Source organism: Pteropus alecto, unplaced genomic scaffold (genome assembly GCF_000325575.1).
Source record: "Pteropus alecto unplaced genomic scaffold, ASM32557v1 scaffold155, whole genome shotgun sequence".
Classification (NCBI taxonomy): Eukaryota; Metazoa; Chordata; class Mammalia; order Chiroptera; family Pteropodidae; genus Pteropus; species Pteropus alecto.
In genome coordinates, this window is record NW_006438113.1 from 7,591,633 (window position 1) to 7,602,770 (window position 11,138).

General features: G+C 44.2%; 1 protein-coding gene across 4 annotated transcripts in view; it reads left to right on the forward strand.

Moving 5' to 3' along the window:
- Positions 1-11,138, forward strand: part of DLG5 (discs large MAGUK scaffold protein 5) — a 113,902-nt gene that overhangs the window by 91,378 nt on the left and 11,386 nt on the right. For 3 of the 4 annotated variants that reach the window (XM_006915486.2, XM_025049341.1, XM_025049342.1), the window contains 7 exons: positions 868-1,030; positions 1,163-1,296; positions 1,998-2,144; positions 3,040-3,223; positions 3,677-3,825; positions 4,346-4,516; positions 5,413-5,609. In XM_006915486.2, coding sequence (XP_006915548.1) covers positions 868-1,030; positions 1,163-1,296; positions 1,998-2,144; positions 3,040-3,223; positions 3,677-3,825; positions 4,346-4,516; positions 5,413-5,609 — 1,145 coding nt within the window. The remainder of the gene's footprint in view (positions 1-867; positions 1,031-1,162; positions 1,297-1,997; positions 2,145-3,039; positions 3,224-3,676; positions 3,826-4,345; positions 4,517-5,412; positions 5,610-11,138) is intronic. The other variant, XM_015592267.1, reaches the window with a different exon arrangement.

The window sequence follows — 11,138 nt, forward strand, 5'->3', positions numbered from 1 at the left end:
AGCCTTTGGCCACCATTTTTCTGACAGGAACTGCTCAGGGCTGCATGAAGTACAATCCTGATAGGATGACTCAGTGTCACTTTACTGTCTTTGTTACGTTCCAGGCATCTGTGCTTGTCTTCCTTCTCTAAGCATCCCTCTCTTTCTAATCTTTCGTACCTTCCAGATGTCTCCACCACCACAGATCTCTTCTGAGACTGCCCATGGCCGCCAGGCCCAGGTCCTCCTCCTTGAGGAGTCTGAGGTTGGCCTGACATGAGGCCCCTGCTCGAGCCCCCTTGTGCCCCTGGCATGGTGGTCAGCTCCCCCTGAACCAGCAAGTGCATGGTTGCCGCCTTGCCCCAAGCCTCCCCTCTCCCTTTTTAATGGCTTGGGTCTGCAGTAGCTTAGTTTCCATGATCATTTTTACATCACTCCTGTGTACTGGTAAATATAAAAACAGATACTTTATATCGTCTCTTCTTGGGTGAACATCATCTCAGAAGTCATTTCTTTCCTTCACAGGGCATCTTTAGACCCCACTGGGGGTTTGTAAATTGCACATTGAGGGACCTCTTCTCACATCATGAAAATCTTTGTGCTTTTTCCCTGTATATATCAGTGTTTATAGTTCACATGGACCATTCTTTGTTTTGGTGCTTCCATGTCCATTTGGGGGTGTTGTGCTTGTGTAGCATGAGGTTATAGGAATCTGTACCATTGTCATACAAAGGTGGGGGTCATTGTGTTCCCATCCAGGTATATCATTATAGGAGCATCTGGCGCTCCCTGGCCGTTATCTGCATAGCTGATTGCATGCCTGACCTCAGATTTCCCCAAACCTTTCCTTTGGGTTCGAGACCCCCAAATTGTTGTCTCTCTTCCAAGGCCTTACATGGAAGAGCCACGCCATGTTAAGCTGCAGAAGGGCTCAGAGCCCCTGGGCATCTCCATCGTGAGTGGAGAGAAGGGCGGTGTCTACGTCTCCAAGGTGACCGGGGGGAGCATCGCTCACCAGGCTGGCCTTGAGTATGGGGATCAGTTACTTGAGGTAAGCAGGAGCTGCCTTTCTGCACTGCTTTCTTTCCTCCTTCCTCTCCTCGCCTCCCTTCTGTGGAAAAGTGGTGCTCCTCACATCCCTAGCCCCCACCACGTCACTGAGCCTGCTCTGGGTATTTCCTAGTTCAATGGCATAAACTTGCGGAGCGCCACAGAGCAGCAGGCCCGGCTCATCATTGGGCAGCAGTGCGACACCATCACCATCCTGGCCCAGTACAATCCACACATGCACCAGCTCAGCAGCCACTCCCGGTCCAGGTGAGGGCCTGGGTCTCTGTGGGGCCATCTGGGCTGGGGGAGGAGAGATGGGTGTGGCAGGTGCATGGCTTACTGCAGGGTGAACCGGGTTGCCAACTGCAAGTTCTGGGCATTCTGCTGCTGTAAGAGGAGAGTTGACCAGCCCTGGATTTTAGAAAAAGGACATATAGAGGGAAGATGTCTTCTTCTGAAATAGAGTGTGGAAACAGATGACTGGTTCTCCTGTGAAGCAGGGGGCCCACGCGTAGAGGTGTGGTAGCCAGGAGCTGAGGCACTAGGGTGGGATTTGCACACACAACCCCTGTCCACAAGCAGATACTGCCAGTATCTGTCCCTGTGCTGTGGATTACAGGGCAGATGAGAGAAGGGTAAGACACGCCCACTGCACAGCTCAGCGAAGTGAGCAGGAGATGAGATGCACAAACAGGAAAAGGGACAGTATTCATGTGTCCTCTAGGCCAACACCTTTGTAGAGGATCCCTGAGTTGAGGACAAGTGGTGAGGAGAGGACAGGCAGATCCTGCAGGGTAAAGGACCAGAGTCCAACTCCCGGGGCATCTGTTCTTAGGGCTCAGGGTACAGAGCCATGTGACCTGGTCCCTGTTCACAGCCCAGCTCCAGTCACCACCAGAGAAGGCTGGCTCAGGGTGGCTGAAGTCTGTGTGCTGCTATTCCTTGTTCTTTCTGTCCTCCATCCCCAGCTCCCACTTGGACCCTGTTGGCACCCACTCCACTCTCCAGGGCAGTGGTGCCACCACCCCAGAGCATCCCTCTGTCATTGACCCACTGATGGAGCAGGACGAGGGCCCCAGCACACCCCCCGCCAAGCAGAGCACCCCCAGCTCCAGGTCAGCAAATGTGTTCTGTGAGCCTTCCACCTGTGTGCCTTGGTGAGCAGAGTGGGCCAGGCCGGTCATTGTCATGGCCTGAGTACATCCTCTGAGGGATGTGGGCCCTGGACAGCTGACGTTAGCCTGTGCTGCAGTCTGTACACCAGGGTGTCAGGATTTGGGGTGGGGAGCATGCTATTCCTTTTTTCCTTCCTCCGTCCTCTCTTTTCTTGCTTTCTCTTTTTCTCTGGTCTCATTGAGTGTTCTTAGCTCTATCTCTTCATTCTCTCTCCCTTTTCTCATTCACTCATTTTCTAACTGGCTTTAGACGGAATTCCACAGTCATCACGCAGCCATTCCCAGGGCTCTCGCTATCACTAGTGATATCCCCCAAGGAGCTCTGGGTTTAGAGCGTGACAGACTGCTGCTGGACTTATGCAGCACAGCTGACGCACTGGAAGGGGGAGTACAGGCCAAGATGGAGCAGCCAGGAGTGCGGCAGGGACTGGTGACAGCTAAGTCAGAACATTCAGGATGAGCTGGGGACAGCTATGCAAAAGGTGGATGTGGAAAGAAGTCAGGAAGAGGCGTCTGCTTTCCTGTGGGCAGGAGGAGGGGGCACACATGGTAGCTGTAGGGGAGATGGGGAGAGGACCACATGGCCACTCTATTCCCAACTGGCTTTGTGACGTGAGGCCATGTTTTCACCTTTGCCAGCCCTCAGTATCCTGCCTATAACCTAAGTCCCTAGAACTGGAGCCTGCAGTGAGACCACCATTCAGCTCCCTATGGTTCTGAGACCGCATGAGACCTGGTTCGAGCAGAAATGGTTAGGGCATAGCCATTTTTGTCTTTTTTGTGCTCTCCTCCCTCTCTGTGCATGATTGAGGAACTTAATTTTCCTTCCTGAAAGGATGGTGGGCGATACCAACAAGAAGACCCCAGAGCCACGAGTCGTCTTCGTCAAAAAGTCCCAACTGGAGCTTGGAGTGCATTTATGTGGTGGGAACCTGCATGGGGTATTTGTGGCTGAGATGGAGGATGACAGTCCCGCCAAGGGCCCCGATGGCCTCGTGCCGGGGGATCTTATCCTCGAGGTGAGTTCTGAGCTGCTGAATAGCAGTCTCTGCCCTACTTCATGTGCATGTCAGGCATCAGCTTGGGCACTGGCATCCAGAGGCAAGATGCTCTGCCCTTGTCAGCAGCAAGACTTCTGCTCTGGTGGAAGGTATCATCTCCCTCTCACTGGGTCTCATTGATGGGGGAGCTAGGTTGTAGGTATTGAGAGATACAAATAGTGTAAGTAAAACAAAGTGTGTTTTAAATGGCCTTCATTTGCTGGGGGGCAGAACAGGGATTCTCCTGGGAGAAGCCATCAAGGGCAGTGCAGACACTGCAGTGAACTCGGCCCTGCCTTCTGGAGGGGAGGCAGGCAGATTCCCAGTTAACAGGAGGTTGAATCTCTGCATTATCCCACAACCTGCCTTTTGTGGGTGCCCAAGCCGTCACCGGCTTCTGCTCTCTGACCCCAACCTCCTGTCCTTGGGCAGTATGGTGGTCTGGACGTGCGCAGCAAGACAGTGGAGGAGGTCTATGTGGAGATGCTGAAGCCCAAGGATGGTGTCCGCCTGAAGGTGCAGTACCGCCCAGAGGAGTTCACCAAAGTCAAGGGCCTGCCTGGAGACAGCTTCTACATCAGGTGCGGGTGGCCAGGGGTTCTACGGATTCAGGGCCAGGAGAGGGGTTTTTGGTGTGGAAATCGTTCCTGGTAAATGTCTCTGTGTTCTTGCGCCCAAGTGGTGGGGATGTGATCATCACTGTTAGGGGCCCAAACCACAAGCTCATGACGAGATGCTTGTAACTTAGGAAAACTCTTAAGGACTTGAAGGGCCAAATGGGCTTCTCTTAGGATTTGGGGCCTGGAGGATCTTGAGGCCACAGAGCCCTGTTTTTCTGTGGGCTATACTCCTGTCTTGGTTTCCTCCTGACCCAGGTCTGCAGATCCTTCTGCTGTGTGTCCACAGTGCCCTGAAGTACAATGTGACGTGTGTTGGGGACAGGCATCGGGCGGTTTCTAGGAAGGGCTCGTAGCTTCCTTCTCACTCCCTAAGATCAGAGGCCACAAAAGGAATAAAAGCTACCCCAGGAGCCTGGCTGCCAAGACACATGGCTGTTGACCAGCAGCCTCCTGATCCTGTTCCCTCCATCACCTGGTCCAGGGCCCTGTATGACCGGCTGGCAGAGGTGGAGCATGAACTGAGCTTTAAGAAAGATGACATCCTCTATGTTGATGACACGTTGCCCCAGGGCACTTTTGGATCTTGGATGGCCTGGCAGTTGGATGAGAATGCCCAGAAGATCCAGCGTGGCCAGATCCCCAGCAAATATGTGTAAGTGTTCTCCATGTTTGGGTTTGGAGGTGGAAGGAGGGTTTGCACCTGTGGTGCTATGTCAGGGTATAGGGGTCAGGGCCTCAGTCACTGGAGGACTCCTGCTGCTCGTCTCGGCTTCTTGTCTATACATTTTGCCAAAATTGCTTGTCCAGAGAGCTGATCTTAGCATAAGTCAATGCTGTACGTAAATCAGTGCTATACAGAAGCCCAGTGGCAACTTAAGAGATATAACTTTTTATTTTAACACATTTATTGAGATAAATTTTACATACCATACAATTTACCCAAAGTGTACAATTCAGTTTAGTGTATTCACAGGTATGTGTAACCATCACCATAGTCAAATTTAGAACATTCTCATCACTTCAGAAAGAAGCTCTGTACCATTTATCTATCCCCCACCTTGTCCTTCTGTTTTCTCTGCCTTCTTCTCCCAACTCTAGGCCACCACTAATCTGCTTTCCACATTTATAGATTTCCCTGTTCTAGACTTTCATACTATGTGGTATTTTGTGACTGACTTCTTTTACTTAGCCCAGTGTTTTCAAGGTCCATTCGTGTTGCAGTGTGTATCAGTGCTTCATTCCTTTTTATGGCGGGGAGGATAATTTGTAGTATCATCAAGTGAGGGCTGCCTAGCATTTCCTTTTTTGACACTCATCTGAATATAGAAATCGGCCTGCTGAGAGCTTGCCCCCAGCACTAGTGTTTGTGTTGCCCCCAAAGCGGTGGTTTCAGGGGTCCTTGGTGGCGTGGGTGGGTGAAGTAGCCATGTGACCTACAGAGGAGTAGGGAGGAGCATGGAGTCCCAGCTCTCACTCTCCTCATGGGCAAGGCAGGCGGGAGATGGTCCCTACGGCCCTTCCCAGCACCACTGTTTCCTGTGACTGCAGGATGGACCAAGAATTCTCCAGGAGGCTCAGCATGTCCGAAGTCAGAGATGACAACAATGCTGCAAAGACACTGTCCGCAGCTGCACGCAGATCTTTCTTTCGAAGGAAACATAAGCACAAACGCAATGGGTCCAAAGATGGGAAAGACCTCCTTGCCTTGGACACCTTTTCCAGTGACTCCATTCCACTCTTTGAAGGCAAGTGGCTGAACTCGCTTTTTCAACAGGCTGTCAGGACAAGGTTTGCTCTTGACCACAGAAGCCTCACAGCAGTGACTTAGACAAGATAGAGATTCACTTTGTTTTTGCACAAAGGTAGTCTAGAGGTAGGTGGCGGGTTGGGATGATGGTACTACTGTTTCCAGAGTCTACCATCTGTAGGATGTAGATCCTTCCATCCTCAAGATCTCCCCATGGCCACCACATCTCTTTGCAGTTCCAGCCATCATGTCCATGTTCAGGTACCAGGAAGGAGGAAGGTGCAAGGCAAAAGTGTGCCTCAGTTGAGTGTGTCTCTTTAAATAGCTTACCTGGAAGCATCACCCTGTGACTTCTACTTGCATTTCATTGGCCACTTGCATCTGCAAGAGAGCTGAGAAGGCAGGATTTTACGTGGCAGATTGCCGGCCTCCAGTAACAGGTTCTTTTAGCAAGGAAGAAAGGAAGGACAGATATCAAGTAGACAAAAGCAGTCTCTGCTCAGTGCGTTGCTTCTCGTTTGCTTTTGGGTTGTTACAGGCTAGTTGGTGGTGACCAAGGACCGCCAGTCTCAGCAGATCTTTGTTTTTCTTTTCTGGCTTTACTTTTGTGTCCGTTAATGATTCTTACAAGACCCTCCCAGGGCGAGGTGCTGACCCAGGCCCATGTTTGCATATTAGGGAGTATCAGACACCCACCTCGCAGATTGCCCTGGTGGAAAGGGTGCATTTGTCCTATAAAGCAGGAGGTGCTTGTGAATACTGCTCCTGGGACCCCCATGTGTGTCCACTGTCCTAGAACATGCTTCCTTCTCAGTGTGGAGATGGCAGTAAATAGCAGAAGGTAGGACAGTCTGTTTTCTCCTTCCTTCCCTTCCTCCTTTTCTTCCTTTTATAAATTAAGGCCTTAGGCACAGTGAGTTGGGTGAATCCCACCTTTGTTCATGGCTCACTGTCACTGTCAGGACAGGGGTTGGCCAAGTCTAGCCCACCCACTGCCTGTTTTTGTAAGGTCTGTGAGCCAAGAATAGGTTCTTACATTTTTAAATGTAAAATATAAAAGGTACCGTTAGCCTTTTGGCAATAATAATTGCTTGATTTTGCCTTTTGGCCTTCAAAACCTAAAATATTTTACCATCTTGCCCTTTACAGAAAAAGTCTGTTGACCGCTTGATCAAGGCAAGATTTCTTGTTTATTTCGGATTGTTTTGTTGTTTTCTTCTTTTATTTCTTCGATCTCCATTTTCATATTCCCCCTTCTCTCTTTTCTCATTGATACCATCTTTTTTACATGTTGTATATGTCCAGTGGATATATTTATATCTTTGAAAAATAGCCATTTGTCTATACTTCATTTGTTTTTTGCATTATATATTTTGAATTTCTCTTTAGGTGTATACACCTTTTGAATTCTTATATCTTCCTGGTAAATTGACCTTTTTTATCATCACGAAATGTCCTTTATATCTAGTAACGTTTCTTGCCTTAAAGTCTATTTTTTCTCATATCATTGGTATACTGGTTTTTTTTGGTTAGCGTTTGCATAGTTCATCTTTTTCCATCCTTTTAAAACCTTAAATTTTTCTGTAGCTTTATAGTTAAAAGTCTCTTATAAGTAACGTGGGGTTTTTTTTAACCCATGGTGAAAATATAAATATATGGAAAAGTGCACATATATTTACATAAAAGTGTTAGTTTGGAAAACAGTGCGGTACTGGCATAAAGACATATAGACCAATGGAAGAAAATAAAGAGACAGAAATAAACCCTTGTATATATGGCCAAATGAGTTTTGATAGTTTCTTCAAAACTACTTCTGTGTTCTTCTTTCCTCTCCTATATCCTAAATTTTTGACAATGTCCCATATGTCTTTTACACTTTTTTTCCCCTTCATATTTTCCATTTTTTCTCTTCATGCTTCAGCCTGGGTATTTTCTGCTGACTTTTTTCCTGTTCATCAATTCATTCTTCTGTTGTGTACAGTATGTTCCTATTTAAAAAATTGCATATTTTGGTTCTAGAGTTAACATTTGATATTTTTTTGTGGTTAAAAAAACATTAAATCTATTATCTTAACCATTTTTAAGTATCTAGTTCAGTAGTGTTAAGTATGTTTGCATTGTTGTAAAACAGATCTCTAGAAATTTTTTATCTTGTAAAACTGAAGCTCTATACCCGCTAAACCCTAATTGCCCCTCCCATCTCTTCAGCATTTTTGACAACTACACTACCTTTTTCTATGACTTTGACTACTTTAAATGCTTCATGTGAGTGGAATAACACAGTATTTGTCCTTTGTGATTGGCTTATTTTGTTTAGCAAAATTTCCTCGAGGTTCATCCATGTTGTAGCATATGACAGGATTTCCTTCTTTTTAAAGGCTGCATAATATTCTATTGTATGTATCTACCATATTTTCTTTATCCAGTCATCTGTCAAAGAACATTTGGATTGTTTGGCCGTTGTGAGTAATACTGGATGAACATGGGTGTGAAGATATCTCTTTGAGATCCTGCTCTGAATTCTTTTGGCTCTATACCCAGAAATGGGATAGCTGGATCACATGGTAATTCTATTTAATTTTTTTGAGGGACCACTGTTGCTGTTTTCCACGGTGGCTGTACCATTTTACTTTACCACCAGCAGTGCACAAGGGTTCCAATTTCTCTAAATTTTGCCAACACTTGTTATTTTTTGTTCTCTTGATAGTGGCCATCCTAATGGGTATAATGTGGTATCTCAATGTAGTTTTGATTTGCATTTTTCTTAATTAGTGATATCGAATATCTTTTTCTCATGCTTGTTGGCCATTTGTATACTTTCTTTGAAAATTGTCTATTCAACTCCTTCATCCATTTTTTAATTGTTATTTTGTTGTTGTTGTTGTTTAGTTCTAGACATTCCTTATAAATTCTGGATATTAACCCCTGTCAGATATATACGATTTGCAGATATTTTCTCCCATTCTGTAGATTATTTTTTTCCGCTCTGTTGATTGTTTACTTTGACACAAAAGTTTTTAAATCCAATATAGTCCCATTTTCCTATTTTACTTTTGTTGCTGTGCCACACCAATGTCATGAGGCTTTTCCTTTATGTTTTCTTCTAGGAGCTTTATAGTTTCAGGTTTTATGTTTGGGTCTTTAATCCATTTTGAGTTAATTTTTGTATATGGTTTGGGGTAAGGGTCAAACTTTATTCTTTTGCATGTAGATATCAGTTTTCCCAGCACCAGTTGTTGAAGAATCTTCATTTCCCCATTGGTGTAGCTTTGGCACCCTTATCAAAAATCATTTGACCATATATACAAGGGTTTATTTCTGTCTCTTTATTTTCTTCCATTGGTCTATATGTCTTCATGCCAGTACCACACTTTTTTGATTACTGTACTGTATCCTAGAACATCACAGTTTTGAACTGCATGGGTCCACTTATACGTGGATTTTTTCAATAAACATACAGTCAGCCCTCCACATACCCAGGTTTCGTATCCGCGATTCAACCAACCACGGACATCCACAGTTGAGAATATCTTGTGCCATTTTATATATGGCACTTGAGCATATGTGGATTTTGTATCTGCGGAGGCTCCTGGAACCAGTTCCCTCATGGATATACTGAGGGATGACTGTAGTTAAGTTTTGGGAGAGTCAAAAGTTATCCATGGATTTTTAAGTTCACAGGGGGGCAGCGGCCCTAACCCCCGTGTTTTTCAACAGTCCACTCTAGTAGTGTGTTTTGTAATCAGGTAATATGAGGCCTCCACCTTTGTTTCTCTTTGAAGATTGTTTTGGCAATTAAGGGTCTCTTGAAATTCCATATGAATTTTAGGATGTTTATTATGTTTCTGCAAAAAATAATGTTGGGATTTTGATAGGGATTGCATTTAACCTGTAGGTTGATTTGGGTAGTATGGACAGTTTAAAAATATTGAATCTTCCAAACCATGAACACAGGATCTCTTTCCATTTATTTTTATCTTCTTTGATTTCTTTTCACAACATTTTGTAGTTTTCAGTGTACAAGTCTTTCACCTCCTGGGTTAGATTTTAGTCCAAAGAATTTTATCTTTTTTGATGCTATAGTAAGTCGGATTGTTTTCTTAACTTCTTTTTCAGATTGGTCCTTGTTAATGTATAGAAATGCCTTGTTAATGTATAGAAATGCAACTGAGTTTTGTATGTTGATTTCGTATCCTGAAACTTTACTGAAATTGTTTATTAGTTGTAACCATTTTTTGATGTATTCTTTAGGATTTTCTACATAAAGGATTATGTCATCTGAGAACAGATAATTTTATTTCTTGTTTTCCAGTTTGGATGCCCTTTATTTCTTTTCTTCTTTCTTTTCTCTCTTTCTCTCTCTCTCTCTTTTTTTTTTCCTTTTTTTTTTCTTTTTCTCTCTCTCTCTCTTTTTTTTTTTTTTTTTTTTTTTTGGGTCTAATTGCTCCTGTTAGGATTTCCGGTACTATGTGGGATCATAATGGCGAGAGTGAGCATCTTAGTGTTTCTTATCTTAGAAGGAAAGCTTTGAGTCTTTTGCCATTGAGTGTGATGTTTGCTATGGGCTTTACATGTATGGCTTTTATTATGTTGAGGTAGTTTCCTTCTAATCCTAGTTTGTTGAGTGGTTTTTTTTGTTTTGTTTTGTTTTGTTTTGGGTCATAAAATGTTGTTGAATTTTGTCAGATGCTTTTTCTGCATCAATTGAGATGATCATGTGGTTTTTGTCTTTCATTTTGTTAATGTGGTGTATGATGATTGTTTTTTGTATGTTGAACTCTCCTTGCATTCCAGGTATAAATCCCTGGAATGGTTTATAATTGGTCATGGTGTATAACTTTTTTTAAAAAATTTATTTATTTTAATTAGTTTCAAGTATACAGTACATTAGTTAGACATCTATATAGTTTGTAGAACGATCCCCCAATTGCTTCCTCCCTCCCCTGACCCTCCACCTAGCCTACATATTAATGCTAACTGCATTCCCTATGCCATGCTCCCCATCCCCGTGACCATCCATCTGCTACTAATTTGTACTTCTTTAATCCTTCACCTCATTTTCTCAGCCCCCACCTCTGTCCGTCACCAAATTGCCCACTATATTTGTGAGTCTGTTTTTGATTAGTTTGTTCTTTTTATTCCTTAGATTCTGCATATAAGTGAAATCATACAGTGTTTATCTTTCTCTGTCTGACTTAAAAACCTTCTAGCAATATCTTTTTCCATCCCCTTCCTTTTCATATGTAGAGGTGTTGTTTTCTTATCCTTTCAGCCACTCTATCTTTTGGTTGGAGCATTTAATTCTTTTTCATTTAAGGTATTTGTTGCTAGGAATGTAGTTATTACCATGCTTTATTCCTGTTTTTGTTACATGGTTTTTCTTCTTAAAGAAGTCCTTCCAGCATCTCCTGTAATCTGGCTTGGTGGTGATAAATTCTTTTAACTTATTTTCGTCAGGAAGCTCTTTATCTGTCTTTCAACTCTAAATGATAGCTTTACTGGATAAATTATTCTTGGTTGTAGATCC